Source organism: Penicillium solitum, assembly GCF_028829755.1.
Source record: "Penicillium solitum strain IBT 25940 chromosome Unknown utg000004l_segment0_segment0, whole genome shotgun sequence".
In the NCBI taxonomy this organism is placed as follows: domain Eukaryota; kingdom Fungi; phylum Ascomycota; class Eurotiomycetes; order Eurotiales; family Aspergillaceae; genus Penicillium; species Penicillium solitum.
Genome location: NW_027072124.1, coordinates 1,384,724 through 1,402,645, shown reverse-complemented (window position 1 = coordinate 1,402,645; position 17,922 = coordinate 1,384,724). Strand labels below are relative to the sequence as shown.

The window sequence follows — 17,922 nt, the reverse complement described above, 5'->3', positions numbered from 1 at the left end:
TAGGGGCGTGGATTACCATTCTAATTTTCTACATTCTCTCTTTAAGAAATTAAGAAAAGGAGTAATTTCCTACCGTTTGCAGCCACATTCCTTCTTGACTCCACGCGGGAAGATGCCAAGCCGACCTCGTACAACGGTGTATCAGAGTACCAAGTACCCTTGTAGAAAGAAAGAAAGATAATCCCAAGACAAAGAGAACCAGATATAGAGAACTAGGCAGTCATGTTACAGACATTGTCAATCACCTGGGTAGATCTGTAGTATGACTTTGTACAACGAGTTATGGTCTCATAGGCCCCCCTGTCGGGCCTTGGCGCAGCAAGTTAGGAGGCTAATGTGGCAATGTGAGGTGTACAGAGTACAATGTAGGGTAATAGGCTTGGAAGATTTAGAAAGAAAAAGAAGTCGGTCAGTGAATTTGTTCATATAACCAGCCTTTGCATATACATATGTATGTATATACCCAGGTTAGGCCGCAAACAGTCAAAAAAATCAAAAACTCTCAAGGCGAAACAACAGGCAGAAACTACCGCCCCCTCTCAGCCCTCCCCTAACTGCCATCTCATCTTACTTCAACTTCCCTTTTCTCTCCCCCCCAACTATTTTTTTACCCTCTCTTGGCCCCTACAGATCGCTGGGCGATCTCCAATTCCTACCGTTTACCTCTTTTATCCCCCCTTTCCGCAGTTTCCCCTCCTTATCCGCTCAGCCCTTCATGTGTCCGATAGTATCACTACAACACAACAAGCGAATATTGGGTCAATTCCAACAGTTTTCCCGGGCAAATAGCCCGTCGTGAACGACGGTTTACAACTCTTAGCCACAAGCCAGCCCCAATAAACCGATATTCCCCACTCCCCCCCGCGCCAGCCATGTGGCTCTATCGGGGCGCCCAGTCCGCGGTCTTCTACTATGCCACTTGCACCCCCTGCGCCGAAAATCTTGATCGCCGGAAACGTAGAAAGGATGCTTCTCGGGTCCAACGAGAGAAGGAGAAGGAACGACGCAACAATGAAGTTGTCACCGACCAACCCCGTCCATTCGCACAGCCAACCCCTTTCAGCACCAATGTAGGTTGGCGAGAAGAAATTTCCCTAGGCCCTGGTCCCCCAGCCCGTCGGGGTGGTCACCGCAATATTCAAAGAACCGACAGTTGGAATACCGACCAGAGCTCCCAACTGAAGAAAGACAAGAGTGGTGGCCTGATGCAACCACTCGGCGAGAAGTGGAAGTCGATGCGGTACCAACGGGAAGATGAGCCACTTTGGGGACAACAAGAAGTCCGTGGGTCGTCCATTGGATTCTCTGGACGTGGTCGTGCGGACCCGAATGAAACATCCAAGTACTACATCCCCCGCGTGCCACCTGTGAACGACCTCCACCCGCCCATTGTTAGTGGACCGTGTAGCCGTGCCGAAACCAGATGGATGCTCCAGCCGCCACCAAGTGCCCGAGTGATGGCCGGTAAAGCAGATGTCAGTTCCGTGACTTCACCGACCAGTGATGATTTTAATTTCCGGGGATTTGGCACCGCATCCCGAGCCCCTAAGAACGTGGCTAGGGAGAATTACACTGGAAGAATCAGCGAAGAGACTGGTGACGGCGCTATCGATGACACCACTCAGAACCATCGACCTCGTCGGCCATCGCTGACTCAACTTCGTATCGACGCGGTTACTCCAGACCCAGAATCACACTCTCGAACTGACTCCATGTTCTCCTCCGCCAACTCGGATGATCCGAGTCTTGAATGGAAATACCCCGACACTCCGGCATCCCGTCCTCAATCCAAAGCCACAGATGACATTGATAAGTTCTACCGCCCGCAAATCTCGAAGACTCTATCTACAATGCACCGGGACAACAAGAATGTCCACATGCTACACCTAGAGATCAACGACGACAACCGCGATGAGATTGGCCTGGGTCAATTACAGCCCATCCGCCCATGGCGTTGGAGCATGGACATCTAAAAAAGCCTTTCGAACACAAAATCCACAACACTCGTCCTCGAATCCTTGAAAACCCCCTATCTCCCTTCCATTCAGCTTTCCTGGGTTTCTGCTATACGGCGTTTGAAGCATCAAGACCATTCAGCATTTGCTTTTTTGCGTTTTATTTCCTCAGGGTCCTCTGAGACCCCCCTTTTCCACGTTTGCCGAGTGATACCTGATCTCTCGAAGCAAACACCCTCTCGCTGTCGGGACCTCGCATCCCACATAGGAATGTACCTGGCTGGTCCGGTGCATAAAAGCGAGACGCCTCATATCCTGAAAATGCTTCCTCTGTCGCTTCATCACAACGACAAGAGAACATGCGAGCTTACCATGACAGCGCTCCTTCCTATCCTTTCACAATGCTTTTCCTTTTCCCTTGTTTCCCTCGACACTTTGTGGCCCTGCTGATTTCTCTTTTCTATTCTTCGTCTTTCCTTCAATACTATATATTATCTCTTCCTTGTACCATAATCACTCCCTCTGTTTGGGTTACCAGTACATAGCGTTCGGCCAATGGATGTTTTTTTTCTTTCTCTTTTTAGACATTGAATCAGACTAAACTATATAAATGCAAATTATATTCCAATTCTTTTTACAACTTAGTCTCCTTAGACAAGTCATCCGGCAGTAGATGTCTTTTATCCAGATCTGGGCCATGATGTTCTCGGAGTATATTTGAACACTGACCGTCTATATTAGAAAATTTAATAAACACAACGTATTTATAATAAATCATAGATCTACTATCTAACAGCATACAAAAGGGCGCACGGTATACTAGCCAATAATTCTGCAGCAAATAATATTCCATATAGCAAGATGGAGGTGGATTTTAACAATGGGGCAAAAGAAGGATATATAGAAGGGTTCGTTCGAGCTGGCCTTAGGTACCGTCTCGCTGGACACAGCCATTTTACGCTACGATTATTATATGGCCGAGGCCAAGGACCATGCAGATGTGCGTCCGTCGCATTCAGCGTTAAATTTTCGATTTAACTTGTCTTCGTGATAGATGCAATTCAAATGCACATCAAAAACTTCGTATGCAGAGAACGTGTGTTTTTGATCTCGATAAACAAGAGACCAGGACACACAAAAGTTCGAAGTAGAACAGCTCAAAAACAAAGACGCAAGAGAGTATAGATCGTTGGATCTCCTCGGCGTTTCAAAATTATCCCAAATGCAAACAACGCCCAACCCGGCCTCGCATAGCCTCTGTAAACCAGCCAAGGGTCTAAGGGGGCCTGTATTCAAATGCTCAGAGCCCGCGGAGCACCAGCAAGGCCGTCCTTTGTTAATTTCGTTCCCTCTTCGTTGTGTTTGCTAGATGGATGCAGATGCCGGGAGATATATAGAGAGAAGGATAATCGCTTTTCGATCTCCTTCTGCTCTAGTAGACCTTCTTCTTCTCGTCCATGCTCAATTGGCCGGGGCCCATGTTGACGAGTAGGACCAAGCCACCACTGTAGAATTTATTAGAGTCGTGAATGTTTGACTATTTGGGAGAAGGAACGTACACAATCGACAAGATTTGGAAGAAGTCGTACTTGGCGAAGTCCTTCTGGGGGTGGTGGGCATGCAGCTAGAAGAAATAATCAGTAACCAAACATACAACCAATTGCGTAGAAAACGTACCGTCCAGAAGTTGTTCACAAACACGTTGAACAGACTCAGTAGGACCACGAGAATGATAGCGCTCCACTTGGCCTTGAAGCCAACAACGACCATGACGCAAGCGACAAGACCGAACAAGCTGACCAGAATGCGCCAGAAGCTCCACTCGCCGGAGAAAACGAATCCAACAAAAAGGAAGATCAGCAGCACACGACCAGCGAACTGGACGTACATCTTGCGGTCCTTCTCATCAAGCTGGGGTAGACCGGCGGGAACGAACTTCTTGCGCACCCAGGAATCGGACAGGACCATAAGCAAACCACCCACAACACTCAGATTGCGAAGGAAGAAGTTCAAGTCGAAGATGAGACCGTATCCAAGACCCTGTGTAATGACGACGCCGAGCAATCCCGCGACGGCAAACTCGGTGCGTTTGCGGGCGATGACCAGAGTCGAACAGACAGCCATAGCAATGACATTAACGATAAGGAAGGTGTGCGTGATTCCCCAGGGAACTAAAGCGAGCACACAAAACGCGCGTTAGACAATGATATAGAGGTAGTGTGGGACCATGGACCCCAAGGTCGCGCGGATCAGGGTCCGGGAGCAAGGGCATTATCTTACTCTTGCGGAAATCACGGAGGTAGAGGAGCTGATCGTTCCATTGTGTGAGGATGCGCAGCGAGTCTTCGATGAAGGTCACTACGATCAGGAATCGGCCGATGGCGGGAAGGTAGCTAGAGAGCGAAAGAACAGGGTGTTAGTGCATGCCTCGAATCCCTTGTTTTGAGCTCTCTCGCGGCTCGGCCCACGACACGGGTACAAAAAAAGACCAAAAACAAAGAGTGAAATTATAACATACGGCTTCACTGGATCGGCCAAGGTGTCCAACCAGTCCTCAATCTTGCTTGTCTGCTCGCGAATTGCGTCCAGTGGGCTTGGGTCGCTGGTGGCATCTGCGCTACCGGGCCCGCCAAACGGGTTCTGGTGGCCGAGGTTGTAGCCCGCAGTGCCACGAATTTGGGCCATGGCGGAAGAATGAAACAAAAAGAGAGTGAGGAAAAGGAGAGGAAGAAGAAATTGGAGTTGAGTTCTCACAGGTTGGGGAAGAAGAAGTCTAAGACAGGATCAAATACCAAGGAGTTGTATACAAAGCACCTTCAGGCCACGATAACCGGAACTGGGCGCTAAACCGCTTTTGGAATAGTGACGACACAAGACTGTATGATGTTCTATAACTATAACTACTAACATTGTTAGAAAAGCTCTACATTCTTGCCCTTTATTTTGTTTTAGATCAAGCATTGGTTATGATTTCATTGCAATACAGATTTTGCTAGGTAGACTAACAAAGAAAAAAAAAAACTTGCACAAACACAGCGTCAGACCCATTCCCGCAATTCTGCTTTTGTTTCCGCAGTGCAGTTCTTCCTCCTTGCACAACTTGCAAGGGGAATCTAGCAATTCCGCTCCTAATGCGTTGTGGCAATCTCCCAGGCCCCGATTGTTGAGGGAGGGAGAGTGCTCGAATGATGTGACACCCCCAGAACGCCAAAAAAAAAAAAAAACAAAACAACAAAAACAAAAACAAAACAAAAACAAAAAAAAGGGTAATAAATACATTTCAAGATGAAGAGAGAATATGAGAGAAAGACTTCATGCCAGAGGAAAATGCTCAAGCGGCCCAATCAGAGTCCAGTGGGTGGCCCTTCTCACGCGAGCGCAAGATATCGGGGAGGTAGGTTGGGGTCACGGTCACACGAGGCTCAATGGGGGCAGGAGCGACAGGAGTAGACTGGTTCTCTGAGGCACTGGTCTCGCTGACACTCTCGTCAGACTTGCCACCCTTCTTCTTAGGCTGCTTCTTGGAAACGGTGGTCCATTCATCATCACCGTTGGCAGCTCCCAAGAGGCGCATCTGCTCCTCCTCCGAGGGGAGGTTCTGAGCCCACTTAGTGGGGGCAGGGGCAGCAGGGGACTCGAATGTGTCCAGGAGACCGTGAGAGGTGGGAGCAGCAGGGACGGCGGGAGCAGGGCGGGATCCGCCATTGGTCTTCACCGGTGCAGCGTTCTCCTTGGTCTGCCAAGCGTTGGCAGCGGGCGTGGTTGATCGGGCAGCCTCGCGGCGCTCAGACTCGCGAGCGGTGTGCAACTGCTTCTCAAGCAGCTTCTTGCGCTCAACTTCAGCCTCCTGAACTTGCTGCTTGCGGGCCTCGTTCTTGAGACGCTGCTGGCGCTGCTTCTTGGTCTCTACCTCCTTGAAAGTCTGGACCTTCTGCTTCTTGGGCTGGTTCTCAACATTGCCAGTAACGCGGAGCACAGATGCACCGGGGGCTGGGGCCTCCAGCATGTCGGAAACGTATCCGGCCGAGGGGACAGTGGCGTTCACCGCGGGGGACGCGGCGGGAGACAGATCGTCATCAGCCTCAGCGCCAGTGGTGGAGGAGGCACGGGTGTCGCTGGTCTCGAGCTGCGCAGCCTTCTTCTTGTTCTTCTTCTGGCTCTTGGTGGGAGCGGGCTTGGCGGGAGCGGGCTGAGCAGGGGCGTTGGTCTTGAGGCCGGCCATGCGGCGGGCCATCTCCTTGCGATCGATTTCCTCATCTGGCTTCTCGTCCTCGGTGGTGGGGGGCGAGACGACGGTCTGCACCTCGGATTTCTTGGCGGCAACCGGCTCGGGGGCAGGCTTAGACTTGCGCTTTGACTTCTTGGGTGCTACAGTGGCCTCGGATTTCTCCACGGCAGCTCGAATCACGTTGGCCTTGGGGGTTGTGCCATTGGTGTAGTACCAGCCGAGGCCACCTGCCACGACGAGCAAGATTGCCCAGCTAATGTAGGGATTCATGGTCATAGAGCTGTGCACTCATAAGTCAGTACCATCAATGTTCTCATGGTGGTTGCTAGCGTGGAACTTACTGTCTGATTCAAACCTATGTAGGCGGAGGATGGGTGTGGGTTGAGGGGGGAGGTAGGATCAAAGTTGCCGGGTGAGAGGGTAGGACAATTGCGCACGCGCACTTTGAAATTGACACGCGCACCGAAAGCCGAGACAATTGCGCTCAGCTACAGAAGCTGTATCCGAAGGGAAGGCCTTCAATCACGACGAGACTCCACGTCGGTCAATTGACCGGATTGCGGAGAGGATGCGCGGGGTGACGAAGCCGCGGATAGGAGTGATAGGAATAGCGCAATGGCGCAAAAGGAAAGTAGGATAAACAAGAGAAGAAGTTGAAGAGAGTAGAGAGGATGAGAGAAAGGAGGAAAGGCGAGGAGTAGAGGAAAGGGCAACCGTGGCAGATCCACTCGTACCGTGACCGTAATGGTAAGTTACCAAGCTCTTGGCTTTGGAATTGCACATATTCTGTCCCTTGTCTACTTGGCGTCTTTTGATTTTATTTTATGTCTTCAATTATTGTGGACTTCATATATCATCTCACTGCTGACTTGATTTTCTACTGTACCGTACACTGGTGCTTGGGGATTGAAGAATGTGATGCTCATTACGGAGTATGGAGATTTGAGCATTGCCGTACGGGGTACTGCAAGCTGTCATCATATATTCAAATGTTTTGTATTCAACGTACGGAGTACCTGGGGAACAGTGCCCTCTGCCCAGGCTACAAATGGATTGTGTACTACATATGTATATATGTAATGTATGTAATATTCAAGCTAGTTAACTAATAGCTCCAAGAGAGGACATGACTTTCACTGGGCGAACAGGCCACGTCTCCGCCTGTCTCTCTTCTCTCCGCTTTCTACGTTCTAAACCGATTTATATCTTACTAGCGCGTTCTGGGTAGACCTCCTGAGCATTTGTTTAACATTCGATTAATCGATTTTTCCGGGAGCCGGGAAGCTTGGAGATTGCCGATCCGGCAATCTCTCATCAAATGTTTCTTTTACCCCTTACAGTAGCCCTCACGCCCACCACGAGGAAATGAGTTACTAATAACAGACAACCCGGTCCAATTGGCGGTTCAAGTCGTGCATTGGATGCCTGTGAGGCCTATCGAATCCTGGTCAACGAGTCTAAGACCTGCATTATGCAGCGGCACCTTGAAAGGAAGGCTGGGATTGGTTCGCTGGTCATGCACTCCTTAAATGCAATCTGACCAAGTCTTCGATATCAGACTAGTTTCTAACTCTTTTGTGTCCTATTGGCTATTCTTTCCTCCTTATATTCTTCTTTGTTCCCATTTTCCCCTCCTATTCCACTATTTTTCCAAGACTGGCCAGGCTATACGATTTCTTTGACCGACTGACTACTAATATCTATGAAGCCCCGGAACCATTGTGACTAATGCTAATAGCCCCTCTATGAGTTTCGATTGTCGTAAGAAATAAAGCTGAAATAGTCCCATTATATAGGTTAAGTTATGAAAATAAATATCTGTACAGGTAAAAGCTAAAAAAAATGTACCCATGGATGAAATTGAATTGAAGAAGTGAACATGTCCACCTCTGGTCTATTGAAAGTCATTTCCAAGTCTCTTGATTGGTATGGAGTCATAGTAACACTGAATGGAAGGGTCGCTGATAAATTAGAAACAGCGAGCAATATCGCAGTAATATATGAAGCGGGACACATTCAAACGACATCTATTCTCGAAATTGCATACATTTGCCTCAAGATCCCAGGCTCCCTCGGGGCCGCGCTCGCAGGGTAACAGGGTTCCCCGCCCAATAAATCTTCGTTAAATAGCTCGAACGTTTTATCTTGAACTATCATAAGACGAATATCCTTCTAAAATCTTGACTTCCCACTACTTTGCTGTGCCTTTTAAAACTATTGCCGAAGTCACAATAAGATTCCCCAGAGGCAACATAAACGGTAACCATGCATGGAAACACAGAGCTCACACCTAATGCATCGGCCAAATATGCCGAGGTTGAGCCGCCAATCGCACCTGACCTTACTCCTATTGCTATAGCAGCTCGAGGGAAAGAGATCACTGGTCTAAGAATCTTTCAAAGAACGACAGATGATATCACGGGGCCGAGGATAGAGGAGCTCCTTTCAGCAATGAACACTGACCAGCCAACCGGAGGCGTGGACATAACATATGGAAATGGAGACGCTCAGTATCTCCGCTATTGGAAGCCTAAATCCCCCAACGCTCCGATCGTCCTCTTTGTCCACGGGGGCAGTTGGCGATCAGGGACCTATTTGGACTCGATTGGATCAGCCAAATTTACGCATTTGACCGGCCAAGGCTATGCCTTCGCCACTGTCAACTACACACTCATCCCATCTGTGACGGTGGAAGAGCAGGTGCAGGAGGTGGCCGACTCGTTGGCTTACCTGGTCAGAAATGCAGCCACACTAGGCTTTGATCCCCAACGAATCATTCTGATGGGACACAGTTCTGGTGCACATGTTGCCACGCTACTGGGTACCGACGAAAGATACTCCGAGAAGGCAGGGATCGGTATCCATATCGTGCGGGCAGTTATCTCTCTCGACGGCTCAAATTACAATGCATTGGCGGAGATCACCGACAGTCCGGGGCCGGTAGCGGAGAGCACAACCAGAGGGCTCGGCACTGATCCAAAACGATTGAAAGATGTGTCACCTACTTACCATGCCCGCGCGCCGAACGCAGGCGCTTTTCTGCTCTTTCAAGTCCACAGGCAAGGCGACATCCGCCAGGCCGTCGAGCTATCCGCGGTATTAGAAGCTGCAGGTACCGATGTTGCTTTCCATGTGTTCGAGGGCGAAGGTTTCGAGGGCCATATGCAAATGCTACTACGTCTTGGCGACCCCACCTATCCTGCAACATTGGTTATGGATAACTGGCTCAAAGTGCATGTTCCAGTAACCATCCCAAGTACCTGATCACTTTCATCCCCCCAAAAGTGCCCCACATAGCAAATATCAGTGAAAAGGTAGTATACTGCTACTAAAAAATGGTTTTATATCCCGAGAATCTCCCATTTGGTTGGGCATAGTGAGGCTCGGATTGATAACAGAGGGTTGGGTTGGTAGTCCGGGGGCCGTCGGTCACCGGGATTGCAGTCCTAAGCTGGGATTAGTATGTATTTCTTCAGTCTGTATATATATAATGACCCCCATCGCTTAGAATCGGAACACAACTTCAATATGTTTTAATAACAGTGGAGTCTCTAATATAACCGTTGAAAGTGTTATTTATATGAGTTGCCCACGAGGGGTAAATAGCCAGACGAAACCCCCGCAGCCGATAACATTGATAAGCTCCCACTTCTGTCATTCACCAACATTTGAAGGTCAACAGCATTCACCATGGGAAAGAAAATTATCATTGACACTGATCCGGTATGCTCCTTCAAATTACATTGCTATAGTTTCGGTATTGACCATAACACAGGGCATTGACGATGTCCTCGCTCTTTTGCTGGCTCTGTCCGCCACCCCAGAGGAGGTAGAGGTTCTCCTCATCTCGTTGACATTCGGTAACATCGAGGTGGAGAAGTAAGATATTCTTTTATCTGAAAAAAGTATATTGTCTGACCACATATCTAGCTGTCTCCGCAATGCAGTGTCGATGTTTCACATCCTCGAGCGGGAGATGCAGTGGCGTCGTGAGAACGGCCGGCCTGAAGGCTTTGGTAGCTTGAAAGCCTCCCGTCCTATATTGGCTGTTGGTGCAGAGAACCCCCTCGAAGACCAGAAAATGCTTGCGGATTACTTCCGTATGTATTGCTCTACCATAATATAGACGCCGTTGACTGATATCCCCGCAGATGGAGTCGACGGACTTGGTGGTATTCACGCAACGGTATGTGAAGCCCCATATGAAACTGGGCTTTCGTTATGGCCTAGAAACAAGTAATCCATACTGACTTCTAAATAGCACCCGCATCTCACCGCTGATAAGGCATGGGTACACCTCTTCGCTAAAGAGCTGGACGGCGAGGGAATCAAGCCTGTTGAGGATTGCTCAGGTTCCGACGGCCACGCATTCACTCCATCCAAGCTTCCGGCATATAACGAGATTCTCCGCGCGCTACGTGATAATGAGCCAGATTCAGTGACTCTGGTAGCAGTGGGCCCGCTCACTAATCTAGCTTTGGCTGCAGCAGAAGACCCAGAGACATTCCTCCGCGTCAAAGAGGTGGTCGTCATGGGCGGTGCTATCAACGAGCCAGGAAACGTGAGCCAAGTCCTTTTCAGACATAAGAACTATCGAGACAGATTGGCTGATTTTGTTAATAGGTGACACCAATGGGCGAGTTCAACGCCTACGCAGATGCCGTGGCAGCCGCGCGTATTTTCGCACTCACCTCACCCAACCCGCACACGACAGTCCCACCCACAAAGAGCGACAAACTCCCACCGTATCCTAAGAACCTCAGCCGGCAACTGACTCTCCGTCTTTTCCCGCTGGACATCACCCTCCGCCACAATCTATCACGCGGTCAGTTCCGGGAGGCCATCACGCCTCTTTTGGCTGCTGGCTCCCCGCTCGCCGAGTGGGTGGATGCCTTCATGGGACACACATTTAGGACCTTGGAGCGCCTACACCCTGGACATGTTGGTGATGATGCTCTGCTGAGTCTGCACGACCCTGTGTGCGTCTGGTATGCTTTGACATCAGATGACCCGAAGTGGGTTTACTCGGCGAACTCACCTGAGGATATCCGAATCGACACCCTGGGCCAATGGACTCGCGGTATGTGCGTTGTCGACCGCCGCAACCGTCACCGCATTGAAGGTGAGGAGGAGAGCTCTAATGACCATGGTCTCTGGCTGAGCGGCCGAGCTGGCAATCGCATCTGGCGGATGGATGGGTCACCTGGGGAGGAGAACTTTGGCAATGTCATCATTGAGAGACTCTTCAAGTGATATACGTTTGATAGATAAAGGGGAACACATTTGGTGAGTATAGACGCATATAGTTGTCGATTTCTATAGAGATTGAAACATGCTTTCTCTTTTTGGACTGAGAATATTCCCCAAGCAATCTCAAACATCATTTGCCGTAGCCGGCCTATATTTGGATACGTCGATAGATTCTACCCAGCTATGGGTTAATGAGCTAGACAGTGACTTGGTGAAAGATTTGAGTGTTCGAATGGGCCAGATAATGCCATTTGCGTACCTAAATGCCTTCATATGTACATCCATGGATACATATTTGTAGGATTCAGCCGGTGTGCCGTCTCGCGTTCTTTCCAAATGAGTCTGTTATGAGGTAATTCGAATCATCTTTCTACAGTTCAGGTAGGAGCGACGTCCCCACCTGCGAGTATAACAAACCCCCCTCCCCCTTCCCTCTTCATTTATGCATGTCCTGTATCAACTCCCACTTTAGCTGTTACTAACCTATCAGGAGTAGATAGCTAGTAATTTCTCGAAGTAGCTTTTAGCAATGCCATCCGTGGGAGTTGGTCTGTACTCCTGTCATATCGGTCATATCGGGCCATATGTTCTATCCACTATAACGCCGGAAAAAGTCAAGCGTGATGCCAAGCTTCTCTTCTATTTTCTCCCCTGGAGCATGATTGGGTTAATACCAGGAGATCACCACCCGCTGGAATGTACGGACTATGCGAGGTGTTGATATGAACTACACAACTACACCAAGGCGCGCAAAACATGCCCTATCGCACCACCCATGTAAATAACTGCAATTCCCCACCCATTCAATCCAGAACAGCCAGTTGGCTAGATAATGAACGAATTTGAATTTGTTCGGCACGTAAAGTCAATTATCAAATTGTGAGGCGAGGCGGGGGTCTCCAGAGTCCACAGGAATGTGGAATGTCATAATCTTGGGATCGACCATGGCACTTACTACTATAGTCCTATCAAACTCGTTAATATCCAACGCTGCACAATCCAGGAGGCTTTCCCCAGGCAGCTCGGGGATTGACACCCAGCCCCCAGATCATTGAAGCCGTCAAGCCGTTTCTATATAAGACGGGTCGGTTTAGAGATAATACCCTCATAGCAACTGATCTCACCTTGAATCTCAGCATCAGATCAATATTCACGGAACATCCACTTTCCTGAACTTATTCTTATTCTTAATATCCTTCTCCATCACTTTACAACATGCAGCTCACAACCCTATTCGCCGTTTGTGTGGCTGCCCTGACCAGCACCGCTGCTGCAATGCCCCATCTCTCCGGGCCCTACCACGGTGCCCGCCTCTCTGTCCGTGTCCCTACCAACGCAACTAGTTCCCACAATGCCACCACAACGGGTACACGGGGCAAAGCCCCACTGTCGACGGGATCATCTCACATGAATCGAGTTAATGTCAACCGCTGTCATGAGCTATGCTCATTGCAGTCTCAGACTTGCTCGATTGCTGTTCCGGACGATGATAAGTTTTGGTGAGTTTTTTTGTCTTGTCTTTGGAGATTATTTTTCTTTCTTTCTTTTCTTTCTTCGTGAATTGGGCTAACATACTGTTTCTAGCTGGTCAATTTACTTGCAATGCACGGAGAAGTGCCACCCTGAGAATTTCTACAAGTAAATAGAGTTGGAGAGTTGGACAAGAAAAATATTTGGATAAAAGAGACTGTTGAGTGTTATGGACCATGTGATATGAATGAAGGACCTTTTTTTTTTTGTATATTATATGAAAGTGAATTGAGTGTCTTTATTGCATTTTCTCGTGTCTTGAAAATTATGAAGTCATAAGTATCACCAAATCCACTTGTATATGCAGGCCAAAACACTAAAAATAGAAAGGGTAATGGGTTGGTTTTGTAGGGAGTAAGTGGTCTTAGAGTAATTGCGTAGTTAGTTATTGTAGTTTAATGATGATGATGTAGGAAATGTTGGGACAAGAGCTGTAGCCCCATCTCTCCAGAGCAAATTGAAATGTCAGGGGCATGTCTCTAAACGTTGAAATATTCGAATCCGAGCCCAATGACATAAGATCCTCCTTGAACCAGCTTGCCCAGCATTGGACCCATAATTTGACTATGACAAAGCGCGGCGTCCCCAGAGAGGAAGCACGTGCCATATGTGGATGAGTCGAGAGGAAGCGGGTACCCGAGGGGTGTACGCAGTACGGAGGACGGGGATGAATGCTCTAAAGGAAGACTCTCAAGTTGTAACCGTGGCTTGAAACAGACATAGGAATTTCGTAGCCAATAGGAAAGATATAAACGTTACTGTCGCAAAAAAGGCACATACTCTCGAAGCATAAAAGATGCCCAGGTGTGAGTCCGTGTAATTATCGAGAGCAAGATTGTCCTCCAATTGATGCACGTGCTGGGCTACCTCAATTGATGTAATGAGTACCAAGTACAATGGAATAAGCCCCTTTTCTCACTGTAAAATGAAGTACCAAGTACCTACCAATAAGCTCTCCAGGCCCCACTTGATACTCCAGCGAATGTCCGTTGTTCCTTGAGGCACGAGTCTCCGCTTTGACCAATCAGCGTCGTTCATTGTAGCTCGTGGGCACAACCTTTGGAAGCACGCGACACTATCTATAACCTGGAAAGCCCTGGACGACGTTCACGGTTATATAGTCTGCAGCCCCTTGCTGTACAACTCTACTATTCACAACTTCCCCTAAATCCAATTTTTCACAATGTCACGCCTTCCAACCCCAGCCATGTCCGGTGGCTTCATCATCAAAGACAAGCCCGACGGGGATGCCTTCACATTACCTCCCGCCGCATTGAGCACTGGCAGTCGGAGGTCTTCCCGATCAGACCCTTCCTACATCCCAGCATCCCCGACATCCCCAGAACTCTCTGGCCGCCGTACAAGTCACGCCGCGCGGTCGGGTACATCTATCAAACGCCCACTCGAGGATTTTGATTTGCCCCCGCCACCAACTAGAACTCGCAAGATTATCCAGATGAAACCGAAGTCACCTTCAAAAACCCCTAAGACGAGGGAAAATGGCAAGGGTTCACAGAGCTCAGAAGACGCAATGCCGAACCCCACATCAAACTCTAAAAGAAAACAGCCAAGTGCCACTAGTGCTGCAGGACGCAAGATCGCCCGCAAGACTGCACACAGTCTAATTGAGCGTCGGCGACGGTCCAAGATGAACGAGGAGTTCGGCACGTTGAAGGATATGATCCCGGCATGCACCGGGCAGGAAATGCATAAGCTGGCTATTCTTCAGGTACATTAGTCACATCTCTTTCGGGAATCTACAATATACTAACTATCCCGACAAGGCAAGCATTGACTATGTCAATTACCTAGAGAAATGCATCCGTGACATGAAGACTGGAGGATCAACGCAAACCCCTGCTGCACCACCCTCACCAACATCCCCCGAGTTCATCGCAGAGACGGGCGAGCCCATCCAAAGAGAAAGGGAACGTTCTTCTACTTATTCATACTCCACCTCTGCATCACCGGAGTTGTACGCTGCTCCCACAGAATTTCCTGATACATCCCCGTCTTTCTCTCCACGCACCCAGGTTCCCTCAGCCCATATCCCACAGGATGCTTCGTCTGTCCTTCCTAGTCCGGCACTGGGACCAATTTGGGCATCCAGCGAAAAGATGGTTGAGTTTCGGGGCGTTGATCACGAGGCTTCAGCTGCCTTGCTCATGTTAACTCAGGATCGGAGAGGGACTGCCGATTCGATCAGTGAGAACTTTCCTGGGAGTACAACACTAGCACAGTCTGTGGAAGATACTCCAGCTCTGTCTCCTGAGATTCAAAGGAGGAAGGGCATGAGTGTCCGCGATCTTCTTATTTCATGATCTCACTACTTTTTTTTTTTTTGTTTTGTTTCCTTTGAGATATTGGTGTCAAATGTTTTTGAAAATGGCGCAGAGGCTGCTTTATTAGCGTCATTTATATTTAGCATCGGTTTTCGGGATTGCACTCGGTGGACTAATGTCTACAAGTATTGGTGCGTGTGTTTTGTTACTTGCCCAACCTATGAAGTTGGGATACTTCAACTCGGAGAACAACATGTGAACAAAAAGTATCTGAAGGCTATTTGATTCACACAATAAATTATTTAATTATTTGATTTAAGACAGGAGTTCTCCTGATGAACAATTGCCAGTTGCTACTACCTAAGTAGTTGTTCCGCCCCCACAAATATCGGGCCATCGGCAATTCGCGAATGACCGAACACCGAACTTCCGTCATGGAGAGTCCGATAGTTCGAGACTTGATCGCTAATATATTGCAGAAGCTGAGGATCTGATAAAAGAAATTCTCCTCAACCTTATTACCCAAACCTTGAATTTGCGCAGGCTTCCCTATAGCCGCGCCAAGACAGGACCATGAATCACCAACGCCGGTATAATGTAGAGCGATCATGCTTACGCTGCCACGAGCACAAGATCAAGTGCGACAAGGGCACACCATGCAGCAAATGCATGCGACATAAGGTAGTCTGCCAGTATCCAGGTCCGAGCCGAGTCAAGCGCCAACCTCCGAAGAAGAGCACGACCGATGTTGCGGCACGTGTGGAGCAGCTTGAACAGTTGATCCTGTCGATGGTCAACGAACAACCGACTAGCTTGCACGGTCAAAACCAAGGCCCAAATACAATCACACCGATGCCGAATGGCCGATCCGATTATAGGCCACCATCAAACCACTCAGCTGCACCAGACCGTCATGCCTATCTGGGGTTCCTAGACAAAGACGGCCGGTATATAAATGAGCCTTTCCTCTCGCGGGTACTGGAGAAAGAGCAGGAACTGAAGTCCGCAATTGGATCACCGATCGATGCAACTAGCCCGCGCCGACCACCGGCATTGAGGGCAGATGGGCTCTTCAAGAACCCGCTCTCGGCTCAGCTTGATACCCAGGAGCTGTTTCCAAGTCGCTGGGAGGGGGTTTTTCTCTGGCAGACATTCCTCGGCCGCGTGGAGCCCTTGGTAAAGGTCATTCATGTTCCAACGGCGCAATCGCACATCTTTGCTGCCATTAACCGACCCGAGAGTGTGCGTGCTGATCTACGTGCTTTGGTCTTTGCTATTTGTTTTGCCGCTACGACAACGCTGCTTTCGGATGATATTCAGAATGAAGTTCGGCATTCCAACCTGCGCCGATATCAACAGGGGATGGAATTGTCTTTGTATCAATCCGAGTTTTTGGATGCTCCAACCCTTATTTCGCTGCAAGCGATGGTAATATATCAGGTGAGAGAATGTTTCGTTAACTGTCCTTTAGCCCTTCCTGCGTTTTTGTATCACTAATATATCTTCGGTATCTAGGCATGCTTTCGATTTAGCAATAGCGGCCGGTCTGGCTGGACTTTACACGGCGTAACGATTCGAGCTGCGCAATCAATCGGCCTCCAACGCGACGGGAAAAACTTCAAACTCTCACAATTGGAATGCGAGCTACGTCGACGAACCTGGGGACATATCCAATCGGCTGATAGTCGAGTAGCAGAAGACCATGGTCTCAGCGTCCCGGAAAACGACTACGGCGACACCGAACTCCCGCTGAATATCGATGACCAAAGCTTATCAGAGACGAACATCGTCCCAGCCGTATCGCAGAACCGATGGACCGAGTTGACATTCTCTCTAATCGTAATCGAAATAAACAGGGGGCGGCCTGCTCTAAATCGAAGCCTAGTGGGGGCACCCGATCCAGAGCGACTCATCGCCGAGTTTAAAAGCTCAATAGAGGATAAATACCTGCGACACTGCGACCCAGACATCCCGGTCCAACGGTTCGGCTTCCTGCTCGGAAGACTACTGCTCATAAAGACCGAAGTGTGCATTCGACAGAAACAGCTACAGTCACAGGGACCAGCGGCCTGCTCGCTAAACCACAATGTTATCCAAGAGGCGCTAGCACAAGCTTGCGATGGCGTGGAGATTGGCCTTGAGATGCACAGAAACGAATTACTCCGCGGCTTCCGCTGGCTGATGATGACTTTCACCCAATACCACCTCCTCACCTACATTCTCTGGGCTCTGTGTGTGTATCCCACCGGTCCACATGTCGACCGAGCTTGGCGCGCTATTGATATGCAGTTCGATCTGACTGAGGACCCCTCTTGGCCGGACCCCGGACCGAAGTGGCCGATGATTGCGCAGTTGCGGAATAAGGCACGGTCTATTCGCCTGGCACATGATTCTGTTCAGCGGAGTCAGCAAATTGTTCACGATAATTGTCCTCTTCGTGCTGATGGGACTGGAACTGGGGATTCTCAGCTTGAGGCAGGCTTCGCTATTGATAGTTGGGATCCGAACTTTGTCGATTTTTCAGATTGGAATTTCCTGGCTCACAGTCTTTCTCTCTTGAATTGACGATGTACTGATTATAATGACATCTTAGTATTAATTCATAGTCCATGTATGTGTACATATTGGAGCCAGTGGACATGATATAGTGTGACAAAACCAATAACTAGGCGGGCTC

At 49.1% G+C, this 17,922-nt stretch overlaps 8 protein-coding genes across 8 annotated transcripts; 6 read left to right on the top strand and 2 right to left on the bottom strand.

The window, feature by feature from the left end:
- Positions 1–872: 872 nt before the first annotated feature.
- Positions 873–1,973, top strand: N7455_006542 (uncharacterized protein; the record flags this gene model as incomplete). Its single annotated transcript, XM_040962322.2, has 1 exon — positions 873–1,973. The coding sequence occupies one exon, from the start codon at positions 873–875 to the stop codon at positions 1,971–1,973; it is 1,101 nt and encodes a 366-aa protein (XP_040807242.1).
- A 1,025-nt stretch (positions 1,974–2,998) lies between these two features.
- N7455_006541 (protein ERV29) lies at positions 2,999–4,726 on the bottom strand. The gene is made up of 5 exons (XM_040962316.2): positions 4,474–4,726; positions 4,236–4,348; positions 3,633–4,126; positions 3,515–3,579; positions 2,999–3,460 (listed from the first exon to the last, which is right to left on the bottom strand). Exons 1-5 carry the CDS (start codon positions 4,638–4,640, stop codon positions 3,388–3,390), a joined length of 912 nt encoding a protein of 303 aa, XP_040807238.1. The 5' UTR covers positions 4,641–4,726; the 3' UTR covers positions 2,999–3,387.
- Positions 4,727–5,286: 560 nt separating this feature from the next.
- Positions 5,287–6,453, bottom strand: N7455_006540 (uncharacterized protein; the record flags this gene model as incomplete). The annotated part of the gene is made up of 1 exon (XM_040956914.2): positions 5,287–6,453. The coding sequence occupies one exon, from the start codon at positions 6,451–6,453 to the stop codon at positions 5,287–5,289; it is 1,167 nt and encodes a 388-aa protein (XP_040812572.2).
- A 1,995-nt stretch (positions 6,454–8,448) lies between these two features.
- Positions 8,449–9,447, top strand: N7455_006539 (alpha/beta hydrolase; the record flags this gene model as incomplete). Its single annotated transcript, XM_040957043.2, has 1 exon — positions 8,449–9,447. One exon carries the CDS (start codon positions 8,449–8,451, stop codon positions 9,445–9,447), a length of 999 nt encoding a protein of 332 aa, XP_040812656.2.
- Positions 9,448–9,873: 426 nt separating this feature from the next.
- On the top strand, positions 9,874–11,436 carry N7455_006538 (putative nucleoside hydrolase; the record flags this gene model as incomplete). Its single annotated transcript, XM_040956898.2, has 6 exons — positions 9,874–9,906; positions 9,959–10,062; positions 10,114–10,283; positions 10,335–10,369; positions 10,445–10,744; positions 10,807–11,436. The coding sequence occupies 6 exons, from the start codon at positions 9,874–9,876 to the stop codon at positions 11,434–11,436; spliced, it is 1,272 nt and encodes a 423-aa protein (XP_040812557.2).
- A 1,212-nt stretch (positions 11,437–12,648) lies between these two features.
- N7455_006537 (uncharacterized protein) lies at positions 12,649–13,075 on the top strand (the record flags this gene model as incomplete). The annotated part of the gene is made up of 2 exons (XM_040956983.2): positions 12,649–12,932; positions 13,018–13,075. 2 exons carry the CDS (start codon positions 12,649–12,651, stop codon positions 13,073–13,075), a joined length of 342 nt encoding a protein of 113 aa, XP_040812648.2.
- Positions 13,076–14,094: 1,019 nt separating this feature from the next.
- N7455_006536 (uncharacterized protein) lies at positions 14,095–15,320 on the top strand. The gene is made up of 2 exons (XM_040957028.2): positions 14,095–14,692; positions 14,748–15,320. The coding sequence occupies exons 1-2, from the start codon at positions 14,147–14,149 to the stop codon at positions 15,282–15,284; spliced, it is 1,083 nt and encodes a 360-aa protein (XP_040812615.1). The 5' UTR covers positions 14,095–14,146; the 3' UTR covers positions 15,285–15,320.
- Positions 15,321–15,818: 498 nt separating this feature from the next.
- Positions 15,819–17,909, top strand: N7455_006535 (uncharacterized protein; the record flags this gene model as incomplete). Its single annotated transcript, XM_040956926.2, has 2 exons — positions 15,819–16,685; positions 16,761–17,909. 2 exons carry the CDS (start codon positions 15,819–15,821, stop codon positions 17,808–17,810), a joined length of 1,917 nt encoding a protein of 638 aa, XP_040812622.2. The 3' UTR covers positions 17,811–17,909.
- Positions 17,910–17,922: the final 13 nt, after the last annotated feature.

Bases quoted from the DNA above. Each gene is read 5' to 3' on its own strand.
- N7455_006536 (XM_040957028.2), top strand. From the start codon at position 14,147: ATGTCACGCCTTCCAACCCCAGCCATGTCCGGTGGCTTCATCATCAAA. The intron at 14,693-14,747 runs GTACATTAGTCA...TATCCCGACAAG, and splicing joins ATAAGCTGGCTATTCTTCAG to GCAAGCATTGACTATGTCAA.
- N7455_006541 (XM_040962316.2), bottom strand. From the start codon at position 4,640: ATGGCCCAAATTCGTGGCACTGCGGGCTACAACCTCGGCCACCAGAAC. The intron at 4,349-4,473 runs GTATGTTATAAT...TTCGCTCTCTAG, and splicing joins TTGGCCGATCCAGTGAAGCC to CTACCTTCCCGCCATCGGCC. The intron at 3,461-3,514 runs GTACGTTCCTTC...TAAATTCTACAG, and splicing joins TTCCAAATCTTGTCGATTGT to TGGTGGCTTGGTCCTACTCG.